The following is a 16,730-nucleotide window of genomic DNA, read 5'->3' as shown; positions in this document are numbered from 1 at the left end:
AAATTCACAAGTCGAAAGCACAGGTATCTCAGTATTACAATATTCCCTGGAGTCCTCAATGATCTTTAGACATTTAATTACTACAGCTTCCAACAGCTCAAGCAGGCAAAGTAGGAAGAGAGGATGTTCATAGCCATGAAAGAGGAGGCAAATGACTCAAGTGGTTTGTCTGAGCTGGTAGCAGGAGGAATAACAAGATTCACACCCCACATTGCTGCAAACCCTGGATAATCCTTCCTCTTCATTAGTTGGGTGCTCTGTTGTGGCAGTTGCCATGCATCCAGAGGGGCCCCAGGAACACAAACCTTTGTGGAGCACACTGCAGTGTGGTCAGAGCCCAGCTCCTCCTCTTCCAGGCTGGCAATGCTTGGGGCCTTCTGGCGCTTCTCTGGCATCTCTTCTTTCTCTCCATTTCTCCTTCTCTTCTTTTCCTGAGTGCAGAAAAAGAACAAGCCAGGAAATGAGCTCGTCAAACTGCTTATTACGCAGCAACAGTGATTTTTCCCTGTCTCCCAGGCTTCCTGCTTTACACTAAATAAACATAAAAGCACCAAAACTTTGAGTTAATGTTATCTAATTTGGAAACGTTCAGGAAGAAGCTCATGTGTCATTTGGAAGGGAGAGCAGAAATCAGAAATTTTGGAGGTTCAAGATGCCCAAATGGTATGAAAAGGGGTCCTTGCATCAGTTATAAAGGTCTCTTACCACAGCTGAAATAGAAAAATATTGATTTCTCATGTAGAGGCTAAAAGGAGAGAGAGAGACTGCCTTTAGAATAAAGGGCTGGAAAGAGTCTCACACAGTTCAAATGCAAAAATCTTACCAGCCTCAGACAGTAAAGTTATATTTGAAGTTCAGCCACCCTAACAGACTTGCACACCACTTGAGTTCCAGCTTTGTCTCTCTCCCCACCTTAACCAGGAATTATCAGAGCAACAAAAAAACCTCAGCTGGGAGCAATGCAAGGCTAAGAGATCTATCAAGACAAAGTGCTCCAAAGGTGTGATAAAGGCTGGGGAGAGAAAGACAAGCAGTATAATTTAGATTTGAGTTCTCCTGCAAAGCTACTCACTGCCCACAAACCCACAGGAGAATTAACACTTTTGTCCTTGGTATGGCAGGGCCATGGCAAAGCCACCACAAACTCCAGGAGCAAACACACCACCCTCACAAAAGGGCAGAGGCTGCAATGACCACATGAAGGCACACAGGCAAGAATGGCACCATCCCCAGGTGATGCCATGAAACCATGTCTGTGTCTACATGGGCTCAACTCCCAGCATCCATCCTGAGCTGAGACATGGGAGGGCAGCCCCCAGCATGAGCTCTCCCATCAGTCTTCTGGAAAGAAGGTCAGGTCCTTCTCATCCCACCTCTTGCTCAACTTGCTTCTCTTCCTCCTGCTCTTGGGCCTCTTCCTCCTGACACAGTCTCTCTTCCTCTCTGATAACCACATTCTCCTCCCGGATCTCCTCCGGGCTTTCCTGATCCAGCTGGATGTGCTCCAGTTTGACTTCAGCTTCCCTCACACCACTGTCCTCTTCCTCATATGACTGTCTTGGAGACCTAGAGATGGGGGAGAGATCAAAGAAGAAAAACAGTTAGCAGCCTACAGACACCATGAAGTACCTCAGACCTCTAGAAATCCAATTTTATCACTTCCCAAAGCCTGCAGCTTGCTGGGTATTCCACACCCGGGCTCACAGCCAGTTCCAGGCACCCAGATGTAACAGCAGTCACATCTCACTCCCCCACTTCAAATGTCCAAGACAGCTCAGCTAAGAGCTGTGGCAGAGCTGAAGGTATCTGCACACTGCCAGCATCACGATGGGCAAGACCCACAGGAAAGCAGAGAAGAGCCCTTTGCTCAAACCCCTGGCAGAGAGGGCACTGCTGCTATGATGTGGTGATGGCTCAATTCCCTGCCTGGCTACAGCTAAAATCCCAGCTGAACCAGAATGTCCTGTGCACAAGCACAAATCTGATGTTGCCCCCATGGCTCCCTGCAGCAATTCAATGGGGGGCACCAAGCACAGCCCTTCTCTGCCTAAATTAATCTTCCATGTTAACAGAGTCTCTTGCTGGAGGAGGATCCAACCAACAGCACATGAACACACTTCTCAAGCTGAAACTAAACTCTAGGGCAATGCTGCAGAGCCACTCCCCTGGAATCTTTCCATGTGCAAGGCATGGTGCTTCACAAGCAATGCTGTACTGACACCTCATCCCAAGCCTCACTTTTGCCCACTGGAAAAAATTACACCACTACTCACATCACTCATCTCATAGCCCAGCAAAACAAAGGAGTTCCAAAGCAGATGGGGTCACCCCTTAGCTTAGGGGTTTAAAAAACCACAATGGGGTTGGTACAAGAGAATTGCTTCAGCGCTCTGAGGCTGCAGGAGGAGACCCAGGAGTATGTTTAGGCAATCAGCTTTGCAGAAGCAGAGCAACCCATGCCTTTGGGCACAGGGACACTGGGAATGCAGAGCCCCAGAACTCTCACAGAACTCTCATGGCTGTGGTCACAGCCATGCACCAAGGTGTTATTGCCATCTTATTCTCCCTGGCCAAAAGACAGCTTCCTCCTCCCACCCAGTTCTTAGAAAATCGCCTGGCTTGAGAGAGCCCAGAGAGCCGGCTAGCAGGCAGCTGCCAAAGGGCAAGGCTGACTCACTGCTCCTCCCTCAACAGCCAGCACCAAAACACAAAAACAAGCTCAAACAAGACCTTTCCACCCACATCTCTGCTGCTAGGAAGGCAGCCCACAGGTCAGCTACCATCCAGCCCTCCACATGGAGAAAAAGATGATACATGTGCTGGCTTGCTTGACTTGTTTCTCTTCATCCTCTCACCAACAGCAAACAGGCTCTAAAGGCCCAGGAAACTAGCAGTTCTCCACCAGGATGCCAGCAATGCCTCCAGCCCAAGTGCAAGCTCATTTTAAAAATTAAGGCCATCGAACACAAGGCAGTCTATAGCATGCCTTTTCCACCACAGCAATTTTGTATGGGAGGCAGCTAGGCTAGCCCAGCTTCACCTTCTTGCACGCAGCTGATAGCATGGATCTCCCACCTCAAAGAGGAAAATCAGGACCAAAAGGAAAATGTGCCTGAGCACCAAAGCCCTCAGGGGATGCAGGAGCTGTTTTAGTTCTATCCAACAGAGAGCAGTTGTCTCCATCCATGTTTTCACAGCCACCACTTAAACATCCTTCATGTGAAAATCCAGAGTTTGTTCCACCTTCAATTCAGCAGGAGAGAGGGGAGGTGGGAAACCCTGACCACAGCACTGCTTGTCCCAGCATGGAGCACCACAGCAGACACACAACCTACCTGTGCTCACACCACACTGCAAGCTTGTCCTTCAGAGGCAGCTCCCCAAGGGCAAAGCTGCTGAAAGGACTTCACAGGGCACAGCCTCCTACTAGAAAGCAAGTCCAGCAAAAAGCCTGGCCCCAGTAAGCCCAGAGGGTCTGCACCCCTTCAGCTGCTTCTCCCACCAAGCCTCCAGACAAGCTGCCTTTTAGCTACAGCTCCTGTTTTTAAAGCACCACCTCTCACTGATGGGCTTCACCTGCCATGACCACCACCTCCCCTGCTCAGCACCTTCCCCTCCCGATACAGGATAAACATAAGCATCACATGAAAACCCAAGAAGAAACACCTGAAGGGGAAAGTGTTAATTCTAACTAATTCTCTTTTGAATGCCAAGGAGGGAATAGCAGTAGCCTTTCTTTCCAGAAAAGCCCTTTGCAAGGGAGGATGGAAAAAACAGGCAGCAAACTGAAAAGCAGATGATTTTTAATTGCTCCCACAGATGTTATAATCACGTTATGCTGGTCCTTGGAGGTGCTTGAGCAGTGCTTGTGCAGTCAGGGCTGCAAAGGTACAGTTTGCAGCGTGATTTAACCACAATGTTTGGAGCAAAGTAACAAAACCTTGAGCTCTTTTTATTTATTCAGCAGTAAATATTAATCTTAAGCATTTTTTCAGCCATAGAATAGTTTGGGTTGGAAGGGACCTTTAAAGGTCATCTAGCCCAATCCCTCTGAAATAAGCAGGGACCTTTTCAATTAGATCAGGTTTCTCAGAGCTCTGTCCAACCTGACCTTGAACGTTCCCAGGGAAGGGGCATCCACCACCTCTCTGTGCAAAGAATTCTTCAAGGTAAAGAAGAGGCTATGCCAAAAATTCCCTGCAAAATCAAGCTGCCAAGAGAGCTGAGTCACAGAGTTCATGTGCAGGTAGATGGTGTCCAAGGGAAGTGGTTAAGACAGGAGTTTGGTTTAGTTCACTAGGGGAGGAGTGATGGGAGATGGGGACTAAACAGCTTGCACTCAAGCACCTCTCAGGGCTCTCTGCTGCCTGTTCTTCCCTGCTCAAAGAGGAGTCAACCACAAGGTGGGCTGGGGCCATACCCACTGTGCTGACATGAGCCAGGAAGCAGCAATAACTTAGAACAGCTTTTTAGGCTGGCCTGGATTATGTTAGAGACCATTTCAGCCCCTGCAGCAGCTCTGGTGGCTTAAATCTGCTGTTGTCACTCCTCGAAACCCAGGCGTCCTGGCAGGCTGCCATTGCTTGGAGCACAAAGCTCAATCCAAACATCCCCAAGGCTTGGGGCCATCCCTGGGCCATTCCTCCCTGCTAGCCCAAACTGCAGGCAGAGAGCATCTGTCCCAGTGATGAGGGGTCTGTTCTGTCCTGCTGGTGCCCCAGCCTCTGGCCTCATTCCTGAGCTTTTCCTCATTCTTACATACTAGACTGGGTTTGGTCACCCTCCTCAGGGACAGTCCTTTTGCTGGGGACATGGGTGCCACTCCCCTTGGTTCATCTGTGTCCTACCCACCTCTGCTTGCGCTGCTCGAGCTTCTGGGACCAGTCACTGAAACCCTCGTCCTCCTCCAGCTCCGAAGTCCCGGATGGCTTAAAGTCATAGCTGAAACACAGCAAGAAGGAAAATTAGCAAGAGAGGCATGCAAAAAGGCCTAAACTTGGCCTGGAAGAGCTACAGCCTGACACTGTCCTTCTCTCTTTCCAGCTGTTCCATATATTCTTCTTCAAGCGAGATGCACTGTTGAAGATGGCCAAGGCAAAATCATTCCAGTATCTGTGGCCCTGGTCACAAATGTGTGCTCAGGCTAGCAGAAAAGCTCCCAGGGTGTAAGGGAGACTGGCTGAATGCTGTTAGAAAACTGGCTGCTTCCCTGTGCCCCTATGCAAACACAACCCCAGGATATGCATGAAGCCAGCACATCCCCATCATCACCACTTTAAGCTGATGTCCATCCCTCTGGCTCCCAAGAACACTCCTGTCTTTCCTGCCAACCCTCTGTTCTCCTCATCTTTTCTGTTTTTCTTTAGTGGGGGTAAGGGAGAGCAGGAGGTTCACTCAGTCCCTTTGGTGCAACAATGGGTTTGAACTAACAGGAGTGACACGGATAGGACTAGCCCCAGCGTGCGAAGAGCCACAGGAAGGAGGGGGCAGTATTTACACAAGAGAGAATGAAGCTTTTCAGGAGATTAATAGCCAGGGCTGACCCTGGCTGCATGAGCAAGCCCAGGTGGCTGTCAGCAGCTGTAAACTAAAGCAGGGAATGGCCAGGGAAAAAGAAACATCCTTCTGGTTGAGCCTGGCCCAGCAAGCTTAAGCATCATGGAGGAGGGACCAAAATCCTCCATTTTAGGAGCTGTCCTTGTCATTGCCCTCTTAAGCACTCAATTCAATGTGGGCAATGCTGATGGTCCTGTGGGGTCAGCAGTATGGCTGTGCCCATGCCAACAGGAATGGAGCCTGCAAGCTGCTGGGTCACTGGGGCTGCTGCACACTACTCTGGGCCTCAGGCTGCTCACAGCACCTCCCAGCACAGCAGAGAACAGAGACCTCATCTGCAATTTTAAACACCTTTTCAAATTATTTCCTAGCCTCCATGTGAAGGGGGGTTTGGAAAAGCTAATGATTATTATTACTTTCCAGACCTTCTGTTTGCTTTCACAGCAGACTGCAGCGGTTTTGTCTGCAGAGTATCACCGTGTGTATTTCCACAAAAGATTGTAAAGGTGTTTTGCAATGCTTTTCAATTTAAAAAAAAAAAGTCCTGGATAATTGGAATAATTTTTTAAGTATCTAAAAAAATCTTTTAATGGAAAAATAATAGGTTTTCATAAATAACTTTTGCTATTTTTCCAGTAAAATAAAGACATTGATTCTCTCTGACTATAACCCCAAAACACCACCACTTTTCCATTGTGCTCAATAGATTCAGAAATACATTGAACACATAAACAGTGGTAAGACTGAGGTCTTTGAGACAAGAATTTGGCAATTCAAAGTGAAGACTAGTTTTTGTGCTAGCCCCAGTGCTGCACAGCGTCTGGGCTGCTGAACCATGGACATGGGGAGGCTGCAGTAGGATGCAGCGTGGGATGCTGGGGATGTCATCCTATCCCTTCTCCAGGTGTTTCTTCTTTGACAGCAGATAGCTCAGCATCTCTATAGATGCCTCCTGAGCTATTTCCATTGAGGACCTGCCCCATTAAAGCATGAAGTTAATTTTAACCCTTGGAGATGTGAACTGCACAAGTGCAGGGGCTGCTTCATGCTTCCCAGTGCCAGGGCAGCATCCTCTGAGGGAGGAGTGGGAAGCCCAGCCAGGACAGGTGATTGCTTGTACCATGATCTGCCTAGGGTTGTGCATCACATCCTCAGGCACGTCTGTCTTTGCATGTGTCAGGAAACTCCATTACTTTCAATGCAGGATGACTCACAAGTTGAAATTTAACCAAGCACTGAAATCACTGGCAATCAGGACTCCCTGCCAGAGCCCAGCCTGTCCCAAGCTGTCCCAGTGTAAACTCTCAGGGCAGTAAAACACTCAGCTTCCAGCCAAAAAAAAAAAAGATCAAAGCAGGACTTCTGGGGTTTTCTGCCCAAACAAGAAAACACACTATTTGCTAGCATGGGCTAAATCCCCCAACCCAAACCTATTAGAGAACTTCCCGATCTTCCCCAAACCACCCCAAACAACAGGGACACATGCTCAGTGGATGCAGGAGTGGTTTGCAGCAAGGAGAAAAGTGTGTTGCTGAAAGATTTATCCACGGGTATTTCTTACTGGTTTTCCTGTGCCAGAGCCGCGCTCTCTGAGCAGGACACAGTGCCATTCAAGCCCTCTTCTGCCTGGGACCTCAGCTGCTTCTCCCGCTCCCGCCGCCGCCGCTCTCTCGCCGCCTCCTCCTCATCTTCCACGCTCCACTGTGCTGTCAGCCTGCCAAGACAGAGGGAAAACCCATCTTTAATGCCATCAGGCAGTCCTGTGAAACCCTGTAACAATCCTATAGGGTGTCTGGGCTCACCCCAGCAAGCAGGAGCCTTCTGCAGAGGAGCGCTCCCACCACGAGTGGTGATCCTCAAAGTGGCATCCTCACCTCCATCAGTCCCTCTGCAAAGGGATCTGGGATTGGATCCCAAATCCAATGGGCAAGGATAAGGTAGGACAGAGGGACTGGGAGAGGGGTGCAGGAGAGCCTGCCAGTCTCTACAAGGAAGACATCGTACACATCCCCTTCCTCCCAGACCAGCCACCTTCCTGTGGGCTGAAGCCAACTGAGAAGCACCAATCACTGCAAAAACAGCTTTGCACCCCAGAAGGGTTTGTAAAGGGTCTTGCAGTGCTGCAAGATACCCAACACTTTCATCTCAAGCTTTGGGCCACGGAAAGCAGGATCTGTACCTTGGGGGTGAGTTTCCTTGGGCAGCTGAGCTGCTCCTGCCTGGCCAGGAGCTGAGGAAACAGTGGCAGAGGGCAGCACCTATGTCCTGCTCTGCCCTCCTGGCTTTCTTCTACCCCTGCAGAGAAGAAAAACCTGTCCTGGCTTCTCCCAGACATCTCAACTGCTGGATAATGATGCCTCTGTCAGCAGAACAGCCTCTTGCATCCCCAAGGAAGTGATAAGGTGGATGCCACATTCCTTCTCAGGTGATAACGCCAGTCAGTCGCTCCCCACGTGGGATTGGCTCCTGCTCCACTGGCAGCACCAGCTGAGATTCAGGCAGAAAGGGACATGCCCTGGGGTGGCCACCAGTTACCCAAAGGGCCCGTGATGGCAGCTGGAGCTGGGCAGGTCTGACTTGTGGTACCCAGGATTGATTCTGGGGCACATGCCTCCTCACCCCACTTGCCCCTGGCTCAGCCAGGTCCAAAACAGACCACAAAGGCTGTTTCCTCTGGCATTTGCAAGCCTATTGACAGCAATGCTCTTCGGCAAGGCACACACGTGGGAGTCAGGAAGGTGATCTCCCACCAGCAGCAGGACCCAGCCCAACCCGCACTTTCCCCCCTCAGGCACACCCTGAGGACTGCAGTCCCTATAGGATGAACCTTCTTATTAGGAGATACAGTGCAACATGGTTCAGACTGGGGCAAAGAGCTTGTGGAAAGGAAAAGGAGGGCAGGGGTGGGACCAAACAGAAATGCCTTAGTTGAGACTGGTTTCAGCCCAGTTTGAATGAACAAGAGGCAGGTTTCAGATGATCCCAGAAGTGCCACTCTCCTAGCCTACCTGGCTTTGCCCACAGTCTGGACTATGAACCATGTGAGAGGGCCTCACTTCACCATGGGTCTCACCACAAAGCTATTTTCTTTTGAGGTTCAGGACAGATACCCCCCTCGCCCAGCAATGGGGGGAAAAAAGTCCGTTGTGAATAACTGATGAAAAATGTAGCCTTTCTAATTAGACTGTGAACCTTGTTAGCCTGTCCAGGGAATACTCCCTCGGAGCCTATTTTACTCTGCAGTGCCAGCAGGACTGTTGAGCTTAGCCTCAGTAGCATCCCTTTGCACAGTGGTCCCACCACTACCCTGTCATGAAGCTGGGGATGAGCCCAAATCACTGCCCTCCTGAACTCCCATCTGCCCCAAGGCAGCAAAGTCAGGTTGTTGAGCCCAATAAAGAAAGGTCACTCATCCCCCTGTGACCATGGAGGAGCAGGGAACAAAGCAGACCAGGACTAGCCCAAGAGAATGCTCTGCTGCCACGTAGTTACTGCCTGTAGTTACTGTAGTTATTTTCGGTGGGGTCTTTCTGCAAGCAGCAAATCCAGCTCATTCCCCTTTTACCCTCTCATCTCTCCTTGCCACCTTGGTCTCCATGAGGAACAAAGCAGATCCAGACCAGAGCCTGGGCTCCCCTCCTCCCTTCCCTACTCATCCCACACTCCTATTTATTATTTTTCCTCAGGTTCCCATAGAAACCCTTGTCTGTGGACCTGGCAGGAAGCCACCATGTTGTTGTTTTTTTTTTTTTAATATATAAATGAAGTCATTCATTAAACTCTGCCATGATCTCCCTCCCTTGTGCAGCAGCTCCAGATAGTCTCCAATTCGGAAAGGCTCTTAACCCCCTCTTGCCCATATCGCCCCAGTTATGAGAAGCAAATCCATGTTTATGCCAAAGCAAGTTATATTTCAATTAAAATCATTCACCTCCCTCCTACAGCTCCTTGGGAAGCTGCTGCAGAGGCAGTGCTGCACCAAACCCTCAGCTTGGGAGCCTGGGAGGGGGGTCCCTTCTGAACCACACGAGCTTTCCACACTGTGAGAGCAACGCTGGTTGGCAGCCCTCTCCCTCTCCCTCTCCCAGTTGGATGTGACTAACTCTCTCCCCATGACCTCACCGGCTCGCTATTCTGTCCCTGCATCCTTCGAACAGGCTGAGGACAGAGCCGGGGGCGACCGTTTTGGGGAGAAGGATTTTTCTGCAAAAGCAGTGAAATAACTTTCCCAGCTGCCTTTGCCACAGAGCAATCCAGCTTCCAAGTTGCCCACCACCGTGCTGGGATGTGCCTCAGACACTCTGAGCATCCTGGGGGGCTACGATGCTGGGAACATCATACTTCTGCTCAGCAGGAAGGGCTGCAGATAAAGCCCCCACAGATTCAAAAATACCAGCATCCTCCAGCAAACACCTAAACCCAGCTTATTTTCAGATTCTGAGCTCTCTGTCATGCTCAAACAGGCTGGTAGGGGAGCGAGGTTTAATAAGTGATGCGTTGGGGTTCAGTAATCACACCAAAAAGCAAAGGAAAAAGGGTGATTACTTTTTGACTGACCTAGCAGCACAAATATTTGTCTTTAGTGAAAAACAAACAAAACAAAATGAAGCAAAAAACATGAGCAAATGAGAAACTACGCCTTGCCAAAGTCCTTGTGTTTGGGTCAGCTACAGGGGTTTGTTGGACCCCAGACAAAATGTGCCATTTCAATTTGGACAAGCACAAGTGTGAGCAGGGGGTCAGCTGTTAAATTGCCTTTCGAAGCAAAAAGGTGGAAAGATTTAATTTCCAAATGGTTCCATTTACTAAAATAGGGCCATGGTCTCCCATTTGCTCTAATTGTTCACAACCACATTCAGAAACACAACGTGCACAGCCCCCAGTGGTATTTCACAACCATCTTTCCCAATTCTACAAATAATTACCCAGGGCTTCAGGATCAGGCTGATCCCATGCATGTCTGCCTTCACCTCCAGACAGCACTTTCCCAGGTTGGTCCCAATCTGGGGAGGTTTGGGGAAGAAGTAGACTCATAGCTGCCAGTGGGACCAAGAGTTCTCAACTTCACTTAACCCATCACAGGATAGGGAAACTGTAAGCAAGACTTGAAGCCTGAGGAGCTGCAAGATGAAGCTACAGTGTGCTACACTCCTGCATCCAGCCACTTGCCTTTATAAAACCCATATGTTGAGGGATTTTCATGCAATGTGAAAGGAAATTCACCCCCTTATGCAAACTTTAGTGGGACTGGAGGAAGGGTAGAGAGACCTCAGTGGCCCCAGCTGCCCAGAGCTGTGGCAAGACTTGCTCCAGCACGAGCTCATCACAGGGATGGGTCATTCTCTTACACAGTCCCTACATCTCTGCCAACAGTTTCTGGAGGTCTTGGTAGAGCCAAACACACTTTGTGGAAGGGGCTTCTCTCTTCCTGAGGAGATCCTGCAGGTGTAAAGATGAACTGAAGGCATCTCGGTTCAGCTGTGCCCACAGAGACACTGCTTGCCAAGCATTTGGGATGCTTAGACTTCTGCTCTGACCAGGGCCAGCTGCCCATTCCAGATCCAGCTCTTGACTTCACCTCCCTTGGATCCTCAGCCAAGGGAGGAGTTTTATTTCTGTTTGTGCTACAAAGCACATCTTCCTGCAGCACAGCAATTCAGGCACCAGCACCCTGGCTGCCCTGTTCCACATGGCCACAAACACCCGCTTCAGACAAGCCAGCAATGCTGGGAAGGTCACGTTTCCTTTGGGCAACTCCTCACCAGCACTTGAGGAGATTTTAACATTTAGGCAAGGGAAATTTCTGGCACCAGATGAGCTGTCTTTAAGGGAAAGTCTGCAGACCTGAGGAGTCTTCTGCATGGTTGACGGCTCAAAGGAAGCTTTGCTGGCCCAAACCCAACCTTCAGCACTAGAGCTAATTCCAGAAAGGAAAATCAAATGCCTCCTGGAGGCTTTGGGCTTTGCAAACCTGTGCCAGAAATACTCAGGAACCCTCTACACCAGCACACTGGACATTCCTGTCTCCTGAGCTCACCAGGGTATCAGGCCAGGAGTGCTCTGGCTTTCATTGCTGCCTCTGTTGGGTAGGTTGCCCCCGCCAAAGCCAGGGCACAAGAGGGAAGAGGTTTTGGGAACAGGATTTAGGAAAAGCCATGTGAAACCCCAGAAGATACACTGCCCCATCACCTGCAAAAAACTCAATATCCACCACAGCTCGAAATTTCACCTGAAGTGATGGGGATGCATGAATTAGGGAAGAACCAGGAAGGGCAGCCCTGCCATTGCCAGCAGCCATCCCATCGCTGCTCTGTTGAGGTTTGGGGAAAGGGAGATGCCAGAAATCAGTACAAGGGATCTTCCCCTTCCATGAAATCCACTGCAGCCTGCATTGCTTTGTCACAGCACCAGATTCAACATCAGTGCAGAATGTGGCCTAGGACTGTCAACAAGTTCATGTGCTGCTGAGAGCAGAGCTGCCAGGCTTTATTTCATATAGCATTTATAACACATTTATAAAGGGCCCTGACTACTGGCAGGAGACGTGCAGCTCACCCTGTCACATGAAAGGGAAGAGGACACCCTCAGAAGGCTACAACTCTCTCACCCACTCGACCTTCTGCCAACAAATTCATCACTTATTAGTGGCATATAATGGGTCTGTGTGACTGAGTCAAGCATGTTGAAATACCCAGATAATGCCTCCTCTCATGTCATTCAGGACCACTGGTGTCAGGCCACAACAGAAGTCATGGGTTTCCATGGCTTAGGAGTAACGTGGCTGGATAGCGAAGATTACAGCTGGGTCATCATCCCACTGAACACGGAAGGGGGTGTGGATAGCAGCACGATACAGGAAGACTGGGAAAAGAAATAAAATCAAGAATTATTATGTCACAGCCTGGAGTTTATTTCAGCCTCGCCTCGGGAGAGTTATTCTAGCTCTGAAACGGCAGCGCGTCAGTCAAAGGCAGCCAGAGATACTCCACAAGCCTCTCCCTCCCATACATTCATGTAATTCCTCAGCTGCATTGCTCCGTTCACAGTCCAGGCTACAGAGTTTGAACAAGAAGGGGGGCAGGGGGAGAGGAAAAAATGCATCGATGTGCTTCACCCTCAGCCTTTTTCTCATACCAAGCTTCCCCACCCCACACGTAGCTGTACAGTCTCAGCCACGTCTCCCTGTTTCTCCTATAAATCACAGGTCACCTTGAGGATGTGAACAGCAGGATAGAGCTGCTTCACATCCAGAAGAGCCCATCCCCATCTCCCGCTGGAACTGGGGGTGTGGAAAGGCAGCACATATGGGGTGATAAGGACACACCAAGGCATCTGAACAGAACATGATATGGCCCAAACTTTCATCAAGCAGAAATAGAAAGAAAACCACATTCAGCATGGCAGAGACCTATCTCCTTTTTAAAAATAAAAGCAACTCTTCTTTTTTAAAAGAGATCTTGGATTTCCTCCACAAAAGCAGATCCCATTTCTGCCCAGAGAAGGATGATGCAGCCATGCATCACATGTGCCACATGTAAAACTCTGTCTAATTTAGCCTCCATTAAATCCCCTGTAAAGATTGACCTGTCACTGTGGCATGACACGTCAGGGAAAGCCCCAAGATGGTAATTTACTGCTTCCAAAAGCAAAACAAGACCCACTTGAGAAAACTGGTGGCAAATGGCAGGAGCAGAGCCTAGAGGAGGGATGCAGGCAGGGCTGGTGCTTCATCATGAGCTTTGTCTGTCCCCTCCTGCCACTCACAGGACAGTGGCTCCAAAAGGGTAGATGGAATGCTCCATTCTTCCAGACGCCATAGGTGATGCACAACCACTCACAGAGGCATGAGGCAGCCAATGGGAACAACTGTTTCTTTTTATTATTATTGATTTTAATCATGGCAGACAGAATCCAAACGAATCCCCTCCAGGATGATGAATTGCACCCCCAGGACTGTGGGTCCTTAGCACACAGATAGGCTGGTGCAATAATGTATTAACATCACCGGTCAGGAATTTGGCAGGGGGGAGGAAAGGGCTGGAGCCCTAGCCTTCCACTGCATTCAGTAGGTGTGAGAAATCAGTGCTGTGTACAACCTCGTACCATGGCTCTTTCTCACGGTCTCTCCTTCTCAGCCCTAAGGTTCAAGGAATTGGAGGGTTTTTTCTAAAGGGCAGGAAGTCTGGGCTCTGTTTTTGCAAGGGAGAAGCATGTCAGAGGAGAAAATAGACTTGTCAAAGAGATGTAGGCGGCCTTACCCAGCTTTTGCATTGCATTTTTCTCCTCTTTCAGATGGAGGGAAGACTCCACAGCCTCCTGCCTTGGCTACAGTCAGCCAGCATCCTCCTTGATACACTCGTGCTGGAAAATAAATCCGAGCCTAGAAAGGTGAGCAATACCATTACCCCTGCTTCAAGCCGGGATTAAGAGCAAGATTTGTATCAGCGTGGTGCTTTTTATAGCACAGCTGGCTTGGCCCTCACTTCGCAGCCCTTGGGGCAAGGCGGTCCCCCCAACAGCAGGAGGGAGCTTGCTGTCTGAGCGCTGGCAGGAGGCAGCAGGGAGGCCGTGAGAACACACTGCTCCACTCCCTGGGAGAGTTGAGCCTCTCCTCGCTTGTGGCCATCGCTGACGAGCTGTGCTGCAGCAGGAACCAGAGTCAGCCGCAAGCCCTCGGTCCCTGCTGCGCTAAGGCATGGTGTCTTCATGAGGAAAAACAGTCTTTGCCCCAAAATACTGATCCCAAAATCCTGTGTTTGAGGGCCTGGCACCCCAGCCTCTTGCTGTGGGACAGAAACACTTGGCAGACCCAGCTGCCCTTTCCCCATCATAGAGCTGTGGGATGGTGCTGCTACTATTTGATGCCTGTTTGATGCTCCATCAAAAGAGCTAGAAATGGAGGGAGAAGGAAAAAAAATCTGGAAGCTGAAAATTAGTTTTTAGACACCATCCCAGCTGCAAAGTCTCAGGCCTCAGCTTCTCCATCCAGTGCCTCTTCTAGCTGCACCATGCTCAGATACATGTGGTGGTCCTTCTCCCCACCATCAGAGGATGCTGATAACCTGTGATTGCAGCCCTGAGGGACTCTGAGGCTCACTACAGCTTCCCAAAATTTCCATGGGTTCAAAGTTCAGGACATGAACATCCAACTGCCTGAGAGCAGGTAAAAATCTGAGTAAGGTCAGGCTAAAGGCAAACAAAAGCCATCCGCTGGTTTCTGGGAAAGGTCAACGAAAGGTGCAGTTCTGACAAAACAAACCCCAGGGCTGGGAGAATCTGGGAATGGATCCACAAAGTACTCAGAGGGGACAGATAAGCTGCTTCAGCTGGAGAGAAAGGATGAGCTGTTAGACTTGGAGGGAAAGGAGAGGGTGGGCACGTCACAAGGCACTCAGGAAGGGACTTACCAACCGTGCACTGGCTTAGCCCTTCCTTACCCTCACCCTGCCCCACAGCTCAGCTGGGCTGCAAATCCCCACATTCCTCCCGGCTTGCAAAATATGGTGCAAGCAGCTGGCACCATAGAAGCCACACTGGGATGTGGAAATCCCCCAGGCATGCCATCAGTCTCGCCCAAAGGGCTCTCCTAAATGCTCCTCTCTGCCAGCAGCCTCTGTCCATGTGTCCCTTCCCATCCACCCTCTGCTCATGGGCTCTGCAAAGGTGCCCATCAGTTCTGCCCTGGCCACGGCGAGGGATACAGAGGGAGTAAAAAAACCAAAGGCCACTAATAAAAACATCAAAATAGGGAAGATGCAAGAAGGGAAGTACTGTGGTGGGCAATCCCTGAAGAGACCATAGGGTCCTCATGACACATTGAAGCACCATTGCAAAGAACAAATCACACTGATGAAGGCTGTGTCCCCTGCTGTCCCTATGCAGCCATCCCTCCCTTCTCTTTCCACACAACACATCTGCTACTGGCTCGTTCCTACACGTTTCAGTTTCCCCATCTCCCCCTAAAGAGCTGCCCCACTTCTTCACAGCAAGAATTCCTCGCTCCCTATACCTATCCATGAGCCAGGGAGCTGGAGTAAAGTGGTGCTGCAATAGCCCCTGGAGGCAGTAGCTATCTCCCAGGCAATAAACTGTGCCCAGACCATGTCCTGGCATCAACCACACACACCCCCACCCCACAAAATACATTCTTCCCCTTCAAAGCACCATCCAGCCCTCCCAAGTGTTTCGAGCTCCTTGTTCTCAGCTCAGCACTCAGGAGGTCAAGACAGAAATACTGGAGCAGCATCTTCCCTGCTGAGACACATCCTGGCAAGCTTCGGGAAACATCGAATGCAGGCGGAAAGGAAGGCATCCTGCAGAGCTGGGCAGAGCCCCCATATCCTGATCAAACTGAATATTACACTCAGGACATGCACCAAAACTCAAGGAGTTCAGGGAATTTTAAAGCTACCCCTAGAGCTGAGGAACTCTAAGCATCACCAAGAGCATTGCTTGAAGATACAGTAATGTGTTGTCGGGAGAAAGAAGGGGCCAGGCAGCCCCCTCATGGGTGCCGAGACATGAGTGTTGGAGGTGGCATGCATCCCATCATGTACAGCAGGCCAAAACACAGAGGCATGAAATATTCATTTCAGATCTCACATTTTGGCTTCCCATGTTGATGACTCCACAGAAGATAACAAAGCAAAAATCCTGTCCTACAGAGTAATAATTAGCTCTATCCCATGATCAAATTTTTTTACTTGTTTTCTTCCCCTGAGCTTTTTCATCTTCAAGATTCAGCCCCCTTTTCCCACGGCATTATTTGCACTTCAGACTCTATGGCATTACAAAGACATATAATTAGAGACACTGGTTTATTTGTTGATTGTGCAGCAGCCATGCTCTGGAGCCCTAGTTCTGGACCAGGTCCCCATTGTGCTGGGAGGCAACGGGGTGTCATAGCATGAAAGAACACCATCCTTTTTCCCCAAGAACAAATCACAGCTCACTTCCTAATGGCACCCCAGATCCACCCACATGCTGAATAAAAACCAAACCAGCTGAGACAAGAGCGGTAGTGCTTCCAACTCACATCCACGTGCATACACACTTCACCCCACAGCTCCATGCCCCAGCCAGGCACCCACAGCCCAGATGTGGGGACACAACTGCAGCAAGCCACCACAGTCACCACAGCACTCAGTGTCAACCAAGAAGCCCAATAATCCAGT

The 16,730-nt window shown here is 49.9% G+C and overlaps 1 protein-coding gene across 2 annotated transcripts in view; it reads right to left on the bottom strand.

The window, feature by feature from the left end:
• The window catches only part of LSP1 (lymphocyte specific protein 1), a 48,988-nt gene that overhangs the window by 16,467 nt on the left and 15,791 nt on the right, over positions 1-16,730 (bottom strand). For both annotated transcript variants that reach the window (XM_085062848.1, XM_085062849.1), the window contains exons 2-5: positions 7,118-7,270; positions 4,852-4,941; positions 1,374-1,566; positions 306-431 (exon numbers count right to left, since the gene is read on the bottom strand). In XM_085062848.1, coding sequence (XP_084918974.1) covers positions 306-431; positions 1,374-1,566; positions 4,852-4,941; positions 7,118-7,270 — 562 coding nt within the window. The remainder of the gene's footprint in view (positions 1-305; positions 432-1,373; positions 1,567-4,851; positions 4,942-7,117; positions 7,271-16,730) is intronic.

The sequence above is a fragment of the Lichenostomus cassidix genome, chromosome 5, assembly GCF_008360975.1.
Source record: "Lichenostomus cassidix isolate B80296 chromosome 5, HeHo_3.0, whole genome shotgun sequence".
Classification (NCBI taxonomy): Eukaryota; Metazoa; Chordata; class Aves; order Passeriformes; family Meliphagidae; genus Lichenostomus; species Lichenostomus cassidix.
Note: the sequence above shows the minus strand (reverse complement) of the source record. Positions and strands in the feature narration are given on the sequence as shown.